This window comes from Myxine glutinosa, chromosome 3 (assembly GCF_964187855.1).
Source record: "Myxine glutinosa chromosome 3, kmMyxGlut1.1, whole genome shotgun sequence".
NCBI lineage: Eukaryota > Metazoa > Chordata > Myxini > Myxiniformes > Myxinidae > Myxine > Myxine glutinosa.
The window spans coordinates 26,333,115-26,353,652 of NC_136263.1; the positions used below are offsets into that span (position 1 = coordinate 26,333,115).

General features: G+C 50.1%; 1 protein-coding gene across 1 annotated transcript in view; it reads left to right on the plus strand.

Annotated features, from left to right (window-relative positions):
* Window positions 1–3,387: 3,387 nt before the first annotated feature.
* The window catches only part of LOC137423728 (mitoferrin-1), a 100,199-nt gene continuing 83,048 nt past the window's right edge, over window positions 3,388–20,538 (plus strand). Inside the window, exon 1 of the mRNA XM_068111183.2 lies at window positions 3,388–3,728. Within this exon, the coding sequence (XP_067967284.1) occupies window positions 3,600–3,728 (129 nt within the window). The 5' untranslated portion in view covers window positions 3,388–3,599. The remainder of the gene's footprint in view (window positions 3,729–20,538) is intronic.

Sequence of the window (20,538 nt, forward strand, 5' to 3'; positions counted from 1 at the left end):
GGGCGGTGGAATTTTTTGGTTCATCAGTGATTCTGTGGTGCATAGGGACCCCCGTGCCAAATTTGGTGAAGATCCGTTGAGAAGTGGCGACGCTGTTTCAGAACAAACAAACAAACAAACAAACAAACAGACAAACTTTCACGCTTATAATATATATGAAGAAGAGGAAGACATTTTGGTCACAAATGTACAACATACATACATACATAACCATATACATTTGCTTCATTATAATAAGAAGATGTAAGAACAAGTACATAACAAGAAGAGTGTCCTTTTATTGAATCAGCCAATACTTTGTATGTCTGCCCTTGCCCTCTTGAGTGTCATAACTATTTTACCCGTGCTTCTTGTATACGACGACAGCATTCTTCCAAGAATGTTGTGCGAAATATCCTATGGTACATTCCACAGTTCCGTAAGGTTCGTTTGGTTCCTCTTGCTCTTGCACTTGGAACACACCAGCTGTAACCTTGTTCTTCAAATGCTGTTTTACTATATTGCAAGAGTTTTTTGCATAATAATCGTGTTGGAAAATTAATGCTCTTCCAATGCAACGATTTCCACGAGGAACTGCATGATGCTACTTCTTCTGATGCAATTCTTCTTCTGATGCAATTCCTCTTCTGATGCAATTCTTCTTCTGATGCCGCTGATGCATGCCCTCGGTTGGTTGTGGCAGGAATTTGGCCATGGTGCCAGCAACAGCTCCCCTACTCTTTGCGAAGGACACAGTGGAACTATTAATGTCCACCAACTAAATTTGGCAGACGGTAGGCCCGTTTAACGTCCATCCGAGGGACTGCACACACATTGATGAATCGCCCTACCTGTGAGACAAAAGAATGACAGATTACAGCTGGGCCAGGATTCAAACCCAAGCTAGACAGCTTAAAGGTGGGTGTGCATATCTCTAGGCCATACCATCAATCCGCAACATGGTGCTGCAGTATCTGCTTGTACTTCTCTTTTGGTAGGATCACATTGATTTTAACAAGTTTCCCTTCACCAAAAGCTAAGATAGCCTCAGACAGTCAAAGACCCTCCCCCATGTTTAACAGTAGATTGCCAACATCAGGTGTCGTAACATTCTCTAGGTATTCGGGGTATGAATTGGCGTCTCATATCAAAAAGTTCAAACTTTGATTCATCAGACCAGAGTACCCGATTCCATTGTTCAGTTGCCCAATCCTGGTGTTACCTTGCAAATTTGAGTCTTTTCACCTTATTCTGCTACTATCGCAAAAGCTGAACAACTTCAAGTCCTCGTCTTGCCTTGGGGAGGTTCTTCTGGGTCTTCCTGGACTTTTCTTGTCTTGTACCGAGCCAGTTTCCTTCAGGCGTTGCAAGGTGCACCTCACACCATTGTAAGAGATCTTCATCGTTTCTGCTCTTTTCGTCATAGTGTGCCCTTCTTCATGCAGAGTTTGGATCTTCACACGCTGTTCTCTTGAAAGTTGCTTCATTGGCTCCATTCTGAACCCACTCATGGACTTTCAATAAAGGAACATGCTGATGAAAACCGATTTCACATATTGACTCATTTGCAACTTTTATCGTGGTTTCCTGTAATTCGCATCAATGCAACTGGTGTTAATTACTTCAACAATTTCTTGTTATTTACTGTACAAAAATCCACAAACTGTTTCCTGCAAATTTCATTTGTGGGAAGTGGATATTACATTCACATAATAATACCAGAACGGGCTGAACGACACAACAGTTTACGCCTTGTCATAAATATAAATAAATATACCTCGAGGCAGTAATAATAGGCTATTGTTGGTGTGGTTCACACAAGTGGGCAGGTAAAGGTGTGTGCACAGGTGTGTAACCTGCACAATGTTTCTCCTGCTGTCTGTGCCTCTCCATGTAAACCATCTCCACGTACCACACTCCACCTTCACCTTCACATTCCATCGGATGGACCTTCAGGCTAGAAGACCCCACTTCGAGCAGGGAGGCGAGTTATCGCTGGCTGGTTGTACCCAAATGACGTATTCCTGCGAGAACTTGGCCCGGAGAGATAGGAACCACCGCGGGTCATTTGATCATAAAAACACCAATTCGGCCACAATTCGGCCATATTCGAAAAACACCAATTCGGTCATAAAAACACCAAAGATCTGCTCGATCATGGTATGGTATTCATGAATTGATCAACAACTTAGGTCATGTTTCTAAAGTTCTCAATTTTCACCCGACTGACGAGATTTGAAGAATATTTGCACATCAGGTCACTGAATTCAACCACCAATTATTTTTGAGGTCAACATATGCCAAAAGGTCAACGTAGGACAGATGTCTAAAATTGTCAATTTTCATCCGATTGACTTGAAATTTCAAAAGGATTTGCAAATTTGGTCAATTAATTCAACATCCAATTATTTCGGAGGTCAACACAGGCCAAAAGGTCAACAAAAGGCCAAGGTAAACCGCAGGTGACATTTCTAAAATCCTCAATTTTTAACCGATTGACTTGAAATTTGAACAGTATTTGTATATCAGGTCACTGAATTAAACCACCAATTATTGTTGAGGTCAACATATGGCAAAAGGTCAACGTAGGACAGATGTCTAAAATTGTCAATTTTCATCCGATTGACTTGAGATTTGACGAAGATTTGCATATCAGGTCACTGAATTCAACCACCCATTATTTTTGAGGTCAACATCGGCCAAAAGGTCACCATAGGACAGATGTCTAAAATTGTCAATTTTCATCCGATTGACTTGAAATTTCAAGAGGATTTGTAAATTTGGTCATTGAATTCAAGGTCCAATTATATCTCAGGTCAACACAGGTCAAAAGGTCAACAAAAGACCAATTTCAACCACAGGTGAATTTTCTAAAATCCTCGATTTTTAACTGATTGACTTGAAATTTGAACAGTATTTGCATATAAGGTCACTGAATTAAGCCACCAATTATTGTTGAGGTCTGAAGGTCAAAAGGTCAACAATAGACCTGCTTTCTAAAACCGTAAATTTTCATCCGATTGACTTGGAATTTGAAGAGGATTTGCCTGTTTGGCCATGGAAGTCAATGATGATGTTTTTAACCTGTGATGATAATGATGATAATGATGATGATGATGATACACTTATATGCTGTTGTGTCTGGAGGGAAACATTGCGTAGGGTTAAAATGGTCAATGGATAGAATTGTCTTTTCCTTGTACAGTACTGAATCATTCAGCGATGCTTGTTCAAACCACTTACTACGTTTGAATGCGTAACCACGAAGTAGAAAAGAAAACGAGATGGTCAAGACCGCGAGATATGTGGTCCGAAAAAAGTCAAAAGTTAACAACAGGCCTGAGATCCAATGGCACGCGAAGGGGCGTGGCACCGAACATGACGTTGCGATAGCCTTGCGAAAACCGAAGCACGTGATTTGAACGGCGTATGCGATTGGTTGGTGTCGTTCGAGGCTTCGAGCCCAAGCTCGAAGGGAGGAAGTCCTCGGTGGGTTGCGGCGCTTTGGCGCCAATAAAGCGCAATCCGGAATCATCGGTCGTTTCTTCGGGCTGGTGGATCATCACTTCGACCCCTGGATCGCGCTCGGGAATCACGGCTACCCAAGGAGTCGTCGTATTATGGACAATTTTGACCAGAATGACTACGAATGCTTACCGCCAAGCGCGACTGTCACGACGCACATGATCGCGGGCGCGATGGCGGGCATCATGGAGCACTGTGTCATGTACCCGGTGGATTGCGTGAAGGTCGGTCTCCTGTTTGCACAAGACCCTCGGAGAAGGGGAACCCCCTCTCCTCCCCCCTGAAGTATTTATTTGTTACTATTAGCGTCGGAGGGAGGGGTGGGTGGATGGCTTACGGTAGGAATACTGTAACCGCTTCCAATTCCATGCCGTGACGAACCTTCAACAGTGATCCCGTCCTGTCGGTACGTTACTGCACTGGATTCGGCACTATGCTGTCCTGTGCTGTCCTGTGCTGTCCTGTGCTGTCCTGTGCTGTGCTGTGCTGTCCTGGCGTCGCTGTGCTGTGCTGTCCTGGCGTCGCTGTGCTGTGCTGTCCTGTCCTGGCGTCGCTGTGCTGTGCTGTCCTGTCCTGGCGTCGCTGTGCTGTGCTGTCCTGGCGTCGCTGTGCTGTGCTGTCCTGTCCTGGCGTCGCTGTCCTGTCCTGGCGTCGCTGTCCTGTCCTGGCGTCGCTGTCCTGTCCTGGCGTCGCTGTCCTGTCCTGGCGTCGCTGTCCTGTCCTGGCGTCGCTGTCCTGTCCTGGCGTCGCTGTCCTGTCCTGGCGTCGCTGTCCTGTCCTGGCGTCGCTGTCCTGTCTTGGCGTCGCTGTCCTGTCCTGGCGTCGCTGTCCTGTCCTGGCGTCGCTGTCCTGTCCTGGCGTCGCTGTCCTGTCCTGGCGTCGCTGTCCTGTCCTGGCGTCGCTGTCCTGTCCTGGCGTCGCTGTCCTGTCCTGGCGTCGCTGTCCTGTCCTGGCGTCGCTGTCCTGTCCTGGCGTCGCTGTCCTGTCCTGGCGTCGCTGTCCTGTCCTGGCGTCGCTGTCCTGTCCTGGCGTCGCTGTCCTGTCCTGGCGTCGCTGTCCTGTCCTGGCGTCGCTGTCCTGTCCTGTCGTCGCTGTCCTGTCCTGGCGTCGCTGTTCTGTCCTGTCCTGTCCTGGCGTCGCTGTCCTGGCGTCGCTGTTCTGTCCTGTCCTGTCCTGGCGTCGCTGTCCTGTCCTGGCGTCGCTGTCCTGTCCTGGTGTCGCTGTGCTGAACTGTCCTGGCGTCGCTGTGCTGTCCTGTCCTGGCGTCGCTGTGCTGTCCTGTCCTGGCGTCGCTGTGCTGTCCTGTCCTGGCGTCGCTGTGCTGTCCTGTCCTGGCGTCGCTGTGCTGTCCTGTCCTGGCGTCGCTGTGCTGTCCTGTCCTGGCGTCGCTGTGCTGTCCTGTCCTGGCGTCGCTGTGCTGTCCTGTCATGGCGTCGCTGTGCTGTCCTGTCCTGTCCTCGCTGTCCTGTCCTGTCCTCGCTGTCCTGTCCTGGCGTCGCTGTCCTGTCCTGGCGTCGCTGTCCTGTCCTGGCGTCGCTGTCCTGTCCTGGCGTCGCTGTCCTGTCCTGGCGTCGCTGTCCTGTCCTGGCGTCGCTGTCCTGTCCTGGCGTCGCTGTCCTGTCCTGGCGTCGCTGTCCTGTCCTGGCGTCGCTGTCCTGTCCTGGCGTCGCTGTCCTGTCCTGGCGTCGCTGTCCTGTCCTGGCGTCGCTGTCCTGTCCTGGCTGTCCTGGCGTCGCTGTGCTGTCTTGTCCTGGCGTCGCTGTGCTGTCTTGTCCTGGCGTCGCTGTGCTGTCTTGTCCTGGCATCGCTGTGCTGTCTTGTCCTGGCGTCGCTGTGCTGTCTTGTCCTGGCGTCGCTGTGCTGTCTTGTCCTGGCGTCGCTGTGCTGTCTTGTCCTGGCGTCGCTGTGCTGTCTTGTCCTGGCGTCGCTGTGCTGTCTTGTCCTGGCGTCGCTGTCCTGTCCTGTCCTGTCGTCGCTGTCCTGTCCTGTCCTGGCGTCGCTGTCCTGTCCTGGCGTCGCTGTCCTGTCCTCGCTGTCCTCTCCTGTCCTGGCGTCGCTGTCCTGTCCTGGCGTCGCTGTCCTGTCCTGGCGTCGCTGTCCTGTCCTGTCCTGTCCTGTCCTGTCGTCACTGTTCTGTCCTGTCCTGGCGTCGCTGTCCTGTCCTGGCATCGCTGTGCTATCCTGTCCTGGCGTCGCTGTGCTGTCCTGTCCTGGCGTCGCTGTGCTGTCCTGAAGTCATGTCCTGTCCTTGCGTCGCTGTGCTGTCCTGTCCTTGCGTCGCTGTGCTGTCCTGTCCTGGCGTCGCTGTGCTGTCCTGGCGTCGCTGTCCTGTCCTGTCCTCGCTGTCCTGTCCTGTCCTGGCATCGCTGTCCTGGCTGTCCTGTCCTGGCGTTGCTGTGCTGTCTTGTCCTGGCGTCGCTGTGCTGTCTTGTCCTGGCGTCGCTGTGCTGTCTTGTCCTGGCGTCGCTGTGCTGTCTTGTCCTGGCGTCGCTGTGCTGTCCTGTCCTGGCGACGCTGTCCTGTCCTGGCGACGCTGTCCTGTCTTGGCGTCGCTGTCCTGTCCTGTCTTGGCGTCGCTGTCCTGTCCTGTCCTGGCGTCGCTGTCCTGTCCTGGCAGTCCTGTCCTATCCTGGCGTCGCTGTGCTGTCTTGTCCTGGCGTCGCTGTGCTGTCTTGTCCTGTCCTGGCTGTCCTGTCCTGTCCTGGCGTTGCTGTCCTGTCCTGTCCTGGCGTCGCTGTCGTCGCTGTCCTGTCCTGGCGTCGCTGTTCTGTCCTGTCCTGGCGTCGCTGTCCTGTCCTGTCCTGTCCTGGCGTCGCTGTCCTGTCCTGTCCTGTCCTGGCGTCGCTGTTCTGTCCTGTCCTGGCATTGCTGTCCTGTCCTGGTATCCCTGTGCTGTCCTGTCCTGGCGTCGCTGTCCTGTCCTGGCGTCGCTGTCCTGTCGTGGCGTCGCTGTCCTGTCCTGGCGTCGCTGTCCTGTCCTGGCGTCGCTGTCCTGTCCTGGCATCGCTGTCCTGTCCTGGCGTCGCTGTCCTGTCCTGGCGTCGCTGTCCTGTCCTGGCGTCGCTGTCCTGTCCTGGCGTCGCTGTCCTGTCCTGGCGTCGCTGTCCTGTCCTGGCGTCGCTGTCCTGTCCTGTCCTGGCGTCGCTGTTCTGTCCTGGTATCCCTGTGCTGTCCTGTCCTGGCGTCGTTGTCCTGTCCTGGCGTTGCTGTCCTGTCCTGTCCTGGCGTCGCTGTGCTGTCCTGTCCTGGCGTCGCTGTGCTGTCCTGTCCTGGCGTCGCTGTGCTGTCCTGTCCTGGCGTCGCTGTGCTGTCCTGTCCTGGCGTCGCTGTGCTGTCCTGTCCTGGCGTCGCTGTGCTGTCCTGTCCTGGCGTCGCTGTGCTGTCCTGTCCTGGCGTCGCTGTGCTGCGCTGTGCTGTGCTGTGTGGCCTGTCCTGGCATCGCTGCGGCGCTGTCCTGTCCTGTCCTATCCTGGCATCGCCTGTCCTTTCCTATCCTGACGTCGCATTGCTGTGCTGTCCTGTCCTGTCCTGGTGTCGCAGTGCTGTGCTGCGCTGTGCTGTCCTTTCCTGGGTCCTGGCGTCACTGTGCTGTGCTGTCCTGTCCTGGTGTCGCAGTGCTGTCCTGTCCTGTCCTGGCGTCGCAGTGCTGTGCTGTCCTGGCGCCGCAGTGCTGTGCTGTCCTGTCCTGTCCCATCCCGGTGACTGTGTGCTGTCCCGTCCCGTGACTGTGTGCTGTCCCGTCCCGGTGACGGTGCGCTGTCCCGTCCCGGTGACGGTGCGCTGTCCCGTCCCGGTGACGGTGCGCTGTCCCGGTGACGGTGCGCTGTCCCGTCCCGGTGACGGTGCGCTGTCCCGTCCCGGTGACGGTGCGCTGTGGCGTCGTGCTGTCCTGTCGGCGGGGTCGCTGCGCTGTCTCGGCGGGGTCGCTGCGCTGTCTCGGCGGGGTCGCTGCGCTGTCACGGCGGTGTCGCTGCGCTGTCTCGGCGGGGTCGCTGCGCTGTCTCGGCGGGGTCGCTGCGCTGTTTCGGCGGGGTCGCTGCGCTGTTTCGGCGGGGTCGCTGCGCTGTTTCGGCGGGGTCGCTGCGCTGTTTCGGCGGGGTCGCTGCGCTGTTTCGGCGGGGTCGCTGCGCTGTTTCGGCGGGGTCGCTGCGCTGTTTCGGCGGGGTCGCTGCGCTGTTTCGGCGGGGTCGCTGCGCTGTTTCGGCGGGGTCGCTGCGCTGTTTCGGCGGGGTCGCTGCGCTGTTTCGGCGGGGTCGCTGCGCTGTTTCGGCGGGGTCGCTGCGCTGTTTCGGCGGGGTCGCTGCGCTGTTTCGGCGGGGTCGCTGCGCTGTTTCGGCGGGGTCGCTGCGCTGTTTCGGCGGGGTCGCTGCGCTGTTTCGGCGGGGTCGCTGCGCTGTTTCGGCGGGGTCGCTGCGCTGTTTCGGCGGGGTCGCTGCGCTGTTTCGGCGGGGTCGCTGCGCTGTTTCGGCGGGGTCGCTGCGCTGTTTCGGCGGGGTCGCTGCGCTGTTTCGGCGGGGTCGCTGCGCTGTTTCGGCGGGGTCGCTGCGCCGTTTCGGCGGGGTCGCTGCGCCGTTTCGGCGGGGTCGCTGCGCCGTTTCGGCGGGGTCGCTGCGCCGTTTCGGCGGGGTCGCTGCGCCGTTTCGGCGGGGTCGCTGCGCCGTTTCGGCGGGGTCGCTGCGCCGTTTCGGCGGGGTCGCTGCGCCGTTTCGGCGGGGTCGCTGCGCCGTTTCGGCGGGGTCGCTGCGCCGTTTCGGCGGGGTCGCTGCGCCGTTTCGGCGGGGTCGCTGCGCCGTTTCGGCGGGGTCGCTGCGCCGTTTCGGCGGGGTCGCTGCGCCGTTTCGGCGGGGTCGCTGCGCCGTTTCGGCGGGGTCGCTGCGCCGTTTCGGCGGGGTCGCTGCGCCGTTTCGCCGGGGTCGCTGCGCCGTTTCGCCGGGGTCGCTGCGCCGTTTCGCCGGGGTCGCTGCGCCGTTTCGGCGGGGTCGCTGCGCCGTTTCGGCGGGGTCGCTGCGCCGTTTCGGCGGGGTCGCTGCGCCGTTTCGGCGGGGTCGCTGCGCCGTTTCGGCGGGGTCGCTGCGCCGTTTCGGCGGGGTCGCTGCGCCGTTTCGGCGGGGTCGCTGCGCCGTTTCGCCTGGGTCGCTGCGCCGTTTCGGCGGGGTCGCTGCGCCGTTTCGGCGGGGTCGCTGCGCCGTTTCGGCGGGGTCGCTGCGCTGCCTCGGCGGGGTCGCTGCGCTGCCTCGGCGGGGTCGCTGCGCTGCCTCGGCGGGGTCGCTGCGCTTTCTCGGCGGGGTCGCTGCGCTGTCTCGGCGGGGTCGCTGCGCTTTCTCGGCGGGGTCGCTGCGCTGTCTCGGCGGGGTCGCTGCGCTGTCTCGGCGGGGTCGCTGCGCTGTCTTGGCGGGGTCGCTGCGCTGTCTCGGCGGGGTCGCTGCGCTGTCTCGGCGGGGTCGCTGCGCTGTCTCGGCGGGGTCGCTGCGCTGTCTCGGCGGGGTCGCTGCGCTGTCTCGGCGGGGTCGCTGCGCTGTCTCGGCGGGGTCGCTGCGCTGTCTCGGCGGGGTCGCTGCGATGTCTCGGCGGGGTCGCTGCGATGTCTCGGCGGGGTCGCTGCGATGTTTCGGCGGGGTCGCTGCGATGTTTCGGCGGGGTCGCTGCGATGTTTCTGCGGGGTCGCTGCGCTGTTTCGGCGGGGTCGCTGCGCTGTTTCGGCAGGGGTCGCTGCCCTGTTTCGGCGGGGTAGCTGCTCTGTTTCGGCGGGGTCGCTGCCTTGTTTCGGCGGTGTCGCTGCCCTGTTTCGGCGGGGTAGCTGCCCTGTTTCGGCGGGGTCGCTGCCCTGTTTCGGCGGTGTCGCTGCCCTGTTTCGGCGGTGTCGCTGCCCTGTTTCGGCGGGGTCGCTGCGTTGTTTCACCGTTGTGGCATAGTCCTTTATGTGCCTGCGGAGCAGTGTCATCTGGTGTAAAGGGAACGTTTATACTCATTATTTTAACCCTGTACACAGATTTAATTTCAAACTTCAGTTAAGAAGAGGACAGATGTTGAGTGCTTGTGATTGGTGTGTTTGCTTTTGGTGAAATAGAAGTGGACACACGTCATGATTTATACTTGTCCTCACCATTGCTCGGTGTTTGTTTTTGTTACGTTTGTTTGTGCTTAAACGTTTTATTTGTTTTAATGCTTTGAAGCGTAGTAACAAAGCCATCTGTATGCTTACTCATTCCATTGGTTTTCCATTATTTATCACAGAACTTTGATTTGATTTGATTTGACTGTGCTCACTTCATCTAAAATCTTAACCCTTCTCTCCAGTCCCCTTTCGGTCGTTTCTTTCCCCCTTGATTGTATTTAATTAGATGTCTTCTTTGTAATCAAGGTCGTTGAGTGTTGTTCTGTATCTCGTTACGTCTGTTGACACTTGGTTAGGAAAGAAAGCTGATCACACTATATTGGGTTCGTCGTTTGAAACTTTGAAACAAATGTGTATTTAAAACTTTGCTTACATTTCAACTCCAACTGAGCTATGAATGTGACAGATTTGTTTGTCTCCAGTAATGACCACATCCTGTTGTAGTTGTTGAACTCGGCTCCAGGCATTTAACTGGACACCATCCTTGCTAACACAACTGTGTCTTCTACCACCTCCTTTCTGGTCTTGCACCCTTTACCCTCTCCTTGCTGCCACCTCCCCTCCTTTCTGTACCACGTTCCAGAAGGTTGGGTGTGGGTCTGCCAGTAACTTCTGGTGATGCTCCCAAAATGCTGTCTCACTGCTCAACTCCACCCTTTCTTTTCTCTCACCTGTGGAACCAGTTTCCTCTGTAATCTCATTTTTCCTTCCAGTACTTCAAGACAGCTGTTCACCAACATCTCAAGTGTCATCCCCTGACATCCATGTTTTGATATCCATGCTTTTTCTACCCTCTGTAATCTGCCTTAAGCCCACCTATTTTCGTTTTTCCAGCTTATCAGGTCCACCTCACCATTACCTCCTCACCCTTCTGTTTGATTTTGAATAAAAAGTTTTTATTTAATTATTTATTTATTGTTTTGTTTTTTTGCGTTTCTGTTTCTGTTTCTTCTCGAGATCTCCCTTCCCTTCCTGTGATTGAAAGTTTGTGTGATTGTATCCTTCTTGTTCACCCTTTTGTTCTCCCCTTGCTCTTATTTGTCCCCATGTCCGTTATTTCTGATGGGCTCCCTCTATTTTGTCCCATCTATCCTGTTGTTAGTGCGTCCCCCATTCCCCTATTCTCTTTCTACTGTTCTTTTCATTATCTTGTGTCCTGCTCCATTCTTTGTTGTGCCTCCAAGCCATGCACTCGTTGGTTATTTCCATATTTGGGTTTTAGAAGGTGGAACGGAGCTCTCCCGGTATTCGAAGTATCCACCTTCATTTAGGTGAAGGATCGTGATTCAGAGGCGAAAATTTGAAGTTGTGTTGTTCTCAAGGTTTTGTTCTGAGGACTCTTTTCAGGATTCTCACCAAGCCCTGGAAAGCCTCCAACTGTAGTTCGTTTGTGGTAATATTCCCAGGGATGGTTTGTATGATCTTTGTGAGGTTATTCTTTTTTATCATTCCCGTTGATCCAATTATCACTGGTACATTTTCCATGCTCTTCAGCTTCCAATATATTTTGACTTAATTTCTGAGGTCTTGATATTTGGTCATTTTTTTGATTTCTGCCTTGTTTAGACCAAAATCACTGGGTATAGACTAGACGGATTTATGGAAAAAGGCCATGTGTAAGCTTCCAGGTGCATTTTTGGGTAAAAGTTGGGAACCTCACTTTTTAGCATGATTGGGGCATGCTGAATTCGATTAATCCGGTTCCCAAGCCAAATTTTGAGTTTTTGACCTTCTAATTAGCATAAACAACATGGCCGCCAAATTGCCATTTTTTGACACATTCTTGGGACAAGCATTTATATATCATATATATATATATATACATGCAGCTCCATGTGTTATACACCAATTGATGCTGTTTTAAACAAACTATCGATGTTTGTCCACAGCACTGCTACCATTTCACGCATTAACTGGGTGTGACACCACCTCCTATTTTGCAAATCACACCAAACGAACATCATGGAAAGTCTTCAAAGAGCACCATAAACTGCTGTAGAACTTGGGCATTGGTGAACTCACAGAGGAGACAATCAAATCTGCAGAAGCGTTCGTCTGCAGAATACATAATGTGCACAGAACAACCTCTGTTGCTTCAGCACGACATATGTTGTTCTCCAAGACTGGTAAACCAGAAGCCATGTCATCGACAAGTGATGCTCTTCATTTCCATTTGATGCGAGTACACTAAAAAGCCATGGCATGGAGAAATGCTCATTGTGACATACCTGACCTTCCTGCACCTGTGGAAATGGGATGGAAACATGGTGATTCAGGACTAGAGCCTATTCTGATGTCACAGAGTCCAATCCCAGTAAGTTGCCTCGAGATGATTTGTTGTGCATGCCAAAAGCAATGCAAGACTCGACGCTGCAAATGTCGCTATTCAGAGTTGAGGTGCGCATCAATGTGTGCCTGTCAGCAACAGAGTGATGATCAGACCCCTTGTATGAATTTGATGTAGTTTGGCAAAACAACATGTGTGACATTCCTGAATGTTTGTGCTTCATGGCCATGTATACTTAATTTTAGAATAAATGGTTGTATGGAACTTTGTCTTATTAAAACCATTTCCCATTTTATAGTGTCCAATTTCAATATCAGTTTGAATGTCTCTTTCAATATGTTGCCAACCATAATGTAAACAAGACGGATTTATGAAAAAAGGCCATGTATAAGCTTCTAGGTGCATTTTGGGGTAAAAGTTCCAAAGTTAAAGTAAAAGAGCTGCATGTATATATACATGATATATAAATGCTTGTTCAAAGAAATTGTCCAAAAATGGCAATTTGGTGGCCATTTTGTTTATGCTAATTAGAATGTCAAAAACTCATAATTAGGCTTGGGAACCGGGTTAATCAAATTCAGCATACCCTAATTATGTTAAAAAGTGAGGTTCCCAACTTTTACCCAAAAATGCATCTAACATTCACATTTCTCAGAAATCCGTCTAGTCTTGTACTGAAACCTCAATTAGCAATGCCTTATTTTCCTTTTTGTATCTGAGTAATGTACTACATCCGCCATCCGGTTGCAGTGCTTTGTTTTCTATGTTCACGCACAATGGGATCATCAGGTCGTACATGAGCATTACTTCCACGTTCTCGGTCATCGCCTTTGGTTCATGTTTCCATGAGTGTTGTTGAACTGGGATATTGGAATTTTTGCAGATGTGCCAGTGGATTACTCTACATATTTTATTGTGCCTTTAGGTGTGCAGTTGTTCTGACATTAGTTTTTTTTCATCCTGATAAGAGTTGGCTCGTGCTTTCTGTTTATACCTTGTAAAACCTACACCTGTCTGATTGGCTAAATCCCTCCATCTTTTTAAAGTCGCTGGTGTTGTGTCATTGGTCTTGGGTGTCATTGGTCTTGGGCATTTATAATGAATCGTTCTCCTTATCAGTTGAGCTGACCTCTTTTTGCCATTCCAATAAGCCTTCTTTGTCTATTCCCAGTCTGCACAAGGTTTTTAAAAAAAATGTACTGTTGGTCTGCGACATTCGCGGTATCAATATTCGCAGACACCGCATATTTGTGGTTAACAAAATATGACCTCCTTCTACATTTGCGGCCCTATGCTTCGTGTATTTGAGGTATTTCACGGGCCCAAAAAACAAATTTTGATCAGGAGCCGTGAGTGATTATTGTCGCACCGCGGAGCGAAAGGGGGACTATGGTTTTCCCCTCAGTCCGTGTGTCCGCCCGTCCGTCCGTGCGTGCGTGCGGGCGTGCGTGCGTAAGCGAAGGACCGCATTCAAATTTGGTGTGTGGGTGGGACCCACGTCCAAATCCAAGATGGCCGCCACCATGTATGTCTGACGCCATGTCTGTCTGAACCTTGAGCGGAATATCTTGAAAAATAAGCGAAGTACCAACTTCTAATCTGGTGTGTGGGTGTATCTAGGCATAAGGAAGAACGCTATTGAAAATTGGGTCGCCACTTCAAAATCCAAGATGGCCACCACCATATATATATGTCTGAACATTGTGAGCGACCTATCTTGAAAAATAAGCGAAGTACCAACTTCTAATCTGGTGTGTGGGTGTATCTAGGCATAAGGAAGAACGCTATTGAAAATTGGGTCGCCACGTCAAAATCCAAGATGGCCACCGCCATGTATGTCTGAACCTTGAGCGGAATATCTTGAAAAATAAGCGAAGTACCAACTTCTAATCTGGTGTGTGGGTGTATCTAGGCATAAGGAAGAACGCTATTGAAAATTGGGTCGCCACGTCAAAATCCAAGATGGCCGCCACCATATATATGTCTGAACCTTGTGAGTGAAATATCTTGAAAAATAAACGAACTAATAACGTCTGATCTGGTGTGTGGGTGTATCGACGCATAAGGGAGAACGCTATTGAAAATTGGGTCACCACGTCAAAATCCAAGATGGCCGCCTTGCGTCTTCCACTTTGTCAACTCGCATCACTTCACCGACGGGGGACCTAGGCGTAACGCTTGTTTAATTATATATTTGCTGTTTAGTTTTAGGTCTTGTGATTCCTTTAGTATGGTTCTACCTGCTGCCCTGTCGCCTAGAAACCATTGAAAATGCTTTAAAATACAGTGATAGTTTAAAATACCTTTAGTCTGTGTGGTATACCGCTGTATTGGCAAGCCCAAGGCCGCGAAGCATACTGTCTGTCACAAGACATTCGCAGATTTGCAATTTGCGGCATTTTCCAGGAATGTATCCTCCCCGTGAATGCCAGGGTCCAACTGTGTGTGTGTGTGTGTGTGTGTGTGTGTGTGTGTGTGTGTGTGTGTGTGTGTGTGTGTGTGTGTGTGTGTGTATGTATGTATGTATGTATATATGTATATATATATATATATATATACATACATATATATACACACACACACACGCACACACACACGCACACACACACACGTGCCAGTGGTGGCCAAAAATATTGGCACCCGTGCACTTTTTTTTCGAATAATGCACCATTTCTTCCACAAAAGTGTTGAAATTAAAGTCTTTTGGTATCCACATATGTATTTCTTTTTTTGTTCAATTCTTTCCAAAGGCTACCAAATATTAAGTGCTGCCAAATATCAAGTCTAGGGTGTCAATAATATTGTCAATGCCATTTCTTTTAAATCGTTATGATTTAAAAGGATATATTATGTTCTGAATTAAAAACAAAGGTTCTGTAATATTAACAGTGAAATAAACAATTGTCGAGACCAAATACTTTTGTCAATTTCAACTTGTTTTTCGAGAAAATTGTGAGTTATTTGAAAAAAGTGCAAGGTGCCAATATTTTTGGCCACGGCTCTATATATATTTTTATCCCAACGCTTTTTGAAAGTCCGCCCGTCCGTCACGCTATCTCCTCACTAAACAGTTGTACAAAAATTCACCAAACTTGGTAGTTATGATCACCACATGGCAAGAAAGTGCAAGAGCAGTATAATTTTTGGCCCTGCTCCATGGGGCATGGTCAAACGGTCAAATACCAAAAAGTGAAATGATGGGCACATTTTAAAACATTTTTAACTGGAATGGCACTCAGTAGAGGGCATACCTCCACCAGGTGAACAGTTTACGTTTTGTATCCCAGAGTAGACCAGAAAATCACAACACAGAATGACATTTAATCAAAATCATTCGTCCACAACTTTTTGAGATAACCTGCTCTGTATCGTTTTGGGCCCGATCTCCCAATGGTGAAAAATAACTTTAAAATTATACTAGCTGGATCCGGATCTTCATCAATATTGGATTTTTCCGTGTCACACACACAACCTGTCCACCAACTTTCGTCCAAATCCGTCCACAACTTTTTGAGATACCCTGCTATGTATCGTTTTGGGCCCCATCTCCCAATGGTGAAGAATCACTTAAAAATTTTTAGTAGCCGGATCCGAATCCGGATCGTCACCAAAATCGAATACTTTCGTCCTTGTCACATACGCTTCATCTCTGCCAAATTTCGTCCGAATCTGTCCACAACGTTTTGAGATATCTTGTTTACAGACAGGCAGACAATCAGGGGTGAAAACATAACCATAATAATGAAACTTTGTGAATATGCAATCAAGGGTCAAGGGTCAAGATGGGGGGAAATATTTTTAATTAAAAATTTGATGTTGGGTCATTCTTGGTGGAACTTTTTACCATCTGTGCAATTTTGCTTTAGCTGGGATGTGTGAGGATTTCCAATGGTGCGTCATCAACTTCACTCTAGTTTGAATTTTCCTGCGCTTTTATAATTTTTCCAGTTGGTGAATATCTGTTGATATTTCGTTTTATATTTTTATTTTGTCTTTTTTGCAATAAATGGCGCTGTATTTGTCACTGTTTTGGTTTCATGTGTGACATCGTCGATTTGGACATGCTTTTGGAAATGTTTTGTTCGGTGGGTTAGGGATACCTTTTCTGGTTTGTTGTTTTCATGTTTGCAACCAAATTGGATTCTTAGTCTGTTGCACTTTCCACATATTCAGCCAATCATACAGTTTTCATTCTGTGCACTTTTTTTTTTTTTTTTTTTTTTTTTGTATACAAGATCGAGGCTCGTGACAGAGCGAACATTAATCACACAAAAAGACAAACAGACACATAAAACAAATAACATCGGGAGCGGTAGACAAGATGGGGAGAGAGGGGGAAGGACACAAACACATTTGAGAGCAGGGACCGAGAGACATGGAGACATCGAGAGATCTGTGGGAGGGAGAGGGCTTTGGGGGGGAGGCATGTGAAGGGGGGGGGGAGGGGGTGGGAGAGGTATAAACATATGGACACTGCCAGGATTTCCAGGAAAGAAGTTGGAATTTCAAACAAGGTGGATCTGGGGTGAATTAGTGGGGGTAGAAAAGTTCAAGGTTATGGATGGGGGAAGATAAGAGATGGTGGTGAACAGCTGTTTTAAAGACCTGGAGGGAGGAGAGGGATTGAAGGGAGTGTGGGAGTTTGTTCCACAGGCGGGAGAAAAGAGGAATGAAAGAGTGAAGGTGAGCAGGGAGCCGAGATTTCGGCAGTTTAACCATCAGAGGGTTGCTGGCAGATCTTGTGCGACCTGTAGGAATATTTGGGGGACAGAGCCCAGAGAGAGCTGGGGGAGCAAGGCCGGAGAGGAGTCGGTAGAAGACAGAAAGACCACCTACCTGCCTGCGGTGAGTGAGTGAAAGGCCCTCAGAGATAGCTTCATCGCGGGAGATTCCAATGATTTTGAAAGCTTTGGATTCAACAGCGTGAAGCCAAGCCAGGTGTGAGGCAGGAGCACCAGCCCATAGGGGAGAACAGTATTCCATTGAGCTGCGGATGAAAGCCTTGTATGTGGTGAGGAGCTCAGGTGTGCCGAGGAAGGACTTCGCACGACGGAGGATGCCCAGTCGGCGACTGGCTTTGGAGGCCAGCTTGGAAATGTGGTTTTCCCAAGAAAGATCATGGCAGATAGTGAGACCCAAAATCTTGAGCGACAGAACTTCTTGGAGAGGATTGTTGAGAAAGTAGATGGGAGGGTTGTCCAGTCGATCTTTTCGGAGAGACATAGTAAGAGAGTGAGATTTGTCAGGATTGAAAGACATGTTCCACTTGTTTGACCAGTCTGTGATTTTGTCCAGGTCTTCAGAGAGTGAGGAGGCTGCAGACTGCCGATCTGAGGGAAGAGGAATGGAGCGGCAGATAGTGGAGTCATCAGCAAAGAGATAGAGAGGATTTTCCAGAGAGTCGGAGAGATCATTGATAAAGACCAGAAAAAGCACAGGGCCCAGCACACTTCCTTGGGGAACTCCAGCCTGAACAGGAAGGGGAGATGAGAGAAATCCATTCAGGGCCACACGTTGACTACGACCAGAGAGGAAGTCCGCAAGCCATGCATGGAGATTTCCATGGATACCATAGGAGGAGAGTTTGGTGAGCAGAGCTGGGTGCCAGACCGTATCAAAGGCCCGTGATATGTCGAGGGAGACAGCTCTGATTTCCTGTTTGGCATTGAGGACCTCCATCCATTGTTGAGACAGGAGAAGCAGCATGTCCAGAGTAGAGTGACCTGGTCTGAAACCAAATTGATGATCAGAGATCAAGCCATTGGAGAAGAGGAAAGATTTCATATCCGAAGCAATGATGGATTCCATGACTTTGCTGATAATTGGGAGCAGGCTGATTGGTCTGTAGTTGCAAGGATCTGTTTTTGCACCTTTTTGTGTAAAGCGGTAATGTTAGCTGATTTCCAGGATGCTGGCAGATGACCTTGAGCAAAAGATAGGGTGAAAAGAACAGAGAGAGGGTGAGATAGAGCGGCAGAGCAGGATTTTAGGACCCGTGGGCTGATGCCGTCTGGTCCAGTTGCAGAATCAGAGTCGAGGTTTGACAAAAACTCCTCCACCTTGTCAGGAGAGAAGGACACAGAGTCCAGGAGCAGTTGGGTTCGACTGGGAAAGGTGGGAACAGAGAGAGATGGGTTTGGGACTAAGGATTTTGAGGCGAACACAGAGTTGAGGCATTCGGCTTTGTCACGTGCAATGTCAACTGTGTGGCCATTTGAGGTAAGGGAGGGGATGGAGGGGGAACAAACACCAGAAACGGATTTGACCAGACGCCACCAGGATTTGGAGGAAGGAGACAGGTTTGAGAGTTCATTCTTGAGTGAGGAGAGATAGTGCTTCCTGGCACTCCTGAGGGTAGACACACACTTGTTCCGAGCTTGGTGGAAGGAACTGAGATTGCCTTCAGTTGGATTAGCCTTCCAAGAGGCAAAGGCAAGTTGTTTCAGGGCAACTGCCTCACCACAAGATTCAGTGTACCATGGACGGGAGGAAGGGTAAGACAATTGAAGGCGAGATGGGATAAATCTGTGCATGAGAGAGATCAGTTTGCTTTGGAAGAATTCCCAGGAAGAATTGATGTCAGAGGCAGTGGAGATGGGAGACCAATCCAGACGATTGATGGCTGCTTGAAGACCGTCCCAGTCGGCCTGAGTGAAATGCCAGACTCGTCGACGCTGAGGAGGCTCTCTGAGAATGGCCAGAGAGATGTCCACTTTGACAAGCACATGATCAGAAGAACCGATTGGAGCAGAAGAAGAGCAGCAGACATTAGCAGGGAAGTTTGTCATAACCAAGTCTAGAAGAGAAGATACTCCATTGGCTGAGATCCGGGTCGGGAAATTGACAGATTGTGTCAATCCCAGTGAGTCACAGAAGTCCTTTGCTGAGGTGCCATGACTGGTGAGAGAGGAACCCACACCCAACCAGGTGGCATGATGACAGTTGAAGTCACCACATATGAGGAAGAGAGAGTTGGGATGAGTGGATAGAAGTTGGTCCATGTTGTCAGACAGTGAAATGTAGATGGAGTCATCACTGTTTGGGGGACGGTACAGAACACATCAGGCTCCATCAGGTTGAGCTCCATCAGGCTGCTACCTCCTCGTCTCGGCAGGTACATTCTCGGGATGCACTGATTTTTGTAGAAGATTCTATGAATGGAGAGGAGTTTCCTTTTTTTGATATCTAGTTTTCACCCCTCAGCGCAATTTGGGCTGAGGGGTATTGTCGTCACTGGCGTCCGGGCGTCCGTGAACTTTTGGTTTCCGTCAATTTCAAGGAGAACGGCTTGTCCGATTAAATCCATTTTTGCAGTGTGTGTTGGGGATGAGTCGTGGAAGGTTCCTTTCGAAAATGGGCGCGCTGCGATTTTCAATATGGCCGCCACGGCAGCCATCTTGAAATTGGTCTCCGTCGATTTCGAGCAGAATGGCTTGTCCGATTAAATTCATTTTTGCAGTGTGTGTTGGGGTTGGGTAGAGGAAGGTTCCTTTCGAAAATGGGTGCGCTGCAATTTTCTATATGCCCGTTACGGTAGCCATCTTGAAATTGGTTACCGTCAATTTCGAGCAGAACGGCTTGTCCGATTAAATCCATTTTTGCAGTGTGTGTTGGGGTTGAGTAGGGGAAGGTTCCTTTCAAAAATGGGCGCGCTGCGATTTTCAATATTTCCGCCACGGCAGTCATCTTGAAGTTGGTTTCCACCGGTGTTGGCTTAGCGGTTAGGGTGCCGGTTTGGGATCCTAGGATCCTGGGTTCGAATCCCGGTCGATCGCTGAATTAACGCCAGGGGGGTTGACTCAGCCTGTCATCCTTCCGAGGTCGGAAAATTGAGTACCAGCTTGCCGGGATGAATGATCACGGTGTGTACCCCGGTTTAGAATAGGTACACCGTATCCCTGCGCATCGTAAGAGGCGACCAAGGGTTGGTGTCAGGAAGGGCATCCGGCCATAAAAACATTGCGTCAAACAGGGAACCATGATTGTCCTGGGGCCCGCAAGGCTAACCCCCGCTCTAGCAGGGAAAATGGCCTTAAAATGATCATTCATTCATTCATTCATTCATGCATGGGCTGAGGGGTTACGCCCGCTTTGCAGTGCTATTTATTTTAATTTATTTTTGTGGCCGGTTTACTATTCTGCAGCTGTACTGGAATACTGATATTGTTCGTTGGCTGATGAATTTGATTTTGTTCCTTGGGAAGAGGTATGTTTTCAAGATCAGCCTTGTTCTTTGCAGGTATTCTTTGGTAATTGTTTTGCGCATTTGTTTGTGACATATTTGGTGGCCCTCTTCTACTCCGAGGTATCTGTATTGAAAATGCTCTGTTTTCTAGTTCCTGTATTGTTGTATTTAGGTAATTTTTTTCCGTTTGGTCTGCCTTGCACGAATGTGCACTTGGCACACTTATCTCGGCCAAATTCCATGTGGGTGTGATCGGAGTACCGCTTCACTAATTTCAGTTGTTCTGCCAGTTTTTTTTGGCGTTCGGTGCAAAGAGCTTTAAATCATCTATGTGTCACCTTTATGGTTTCTTTGGATGTTATTTTATTGGTTATTATCGTGAATGCATGTCCTTGTTTATTGATGAGGTTACTTAGTGGATCTCCACTTTCACTTTCGACTTACTAA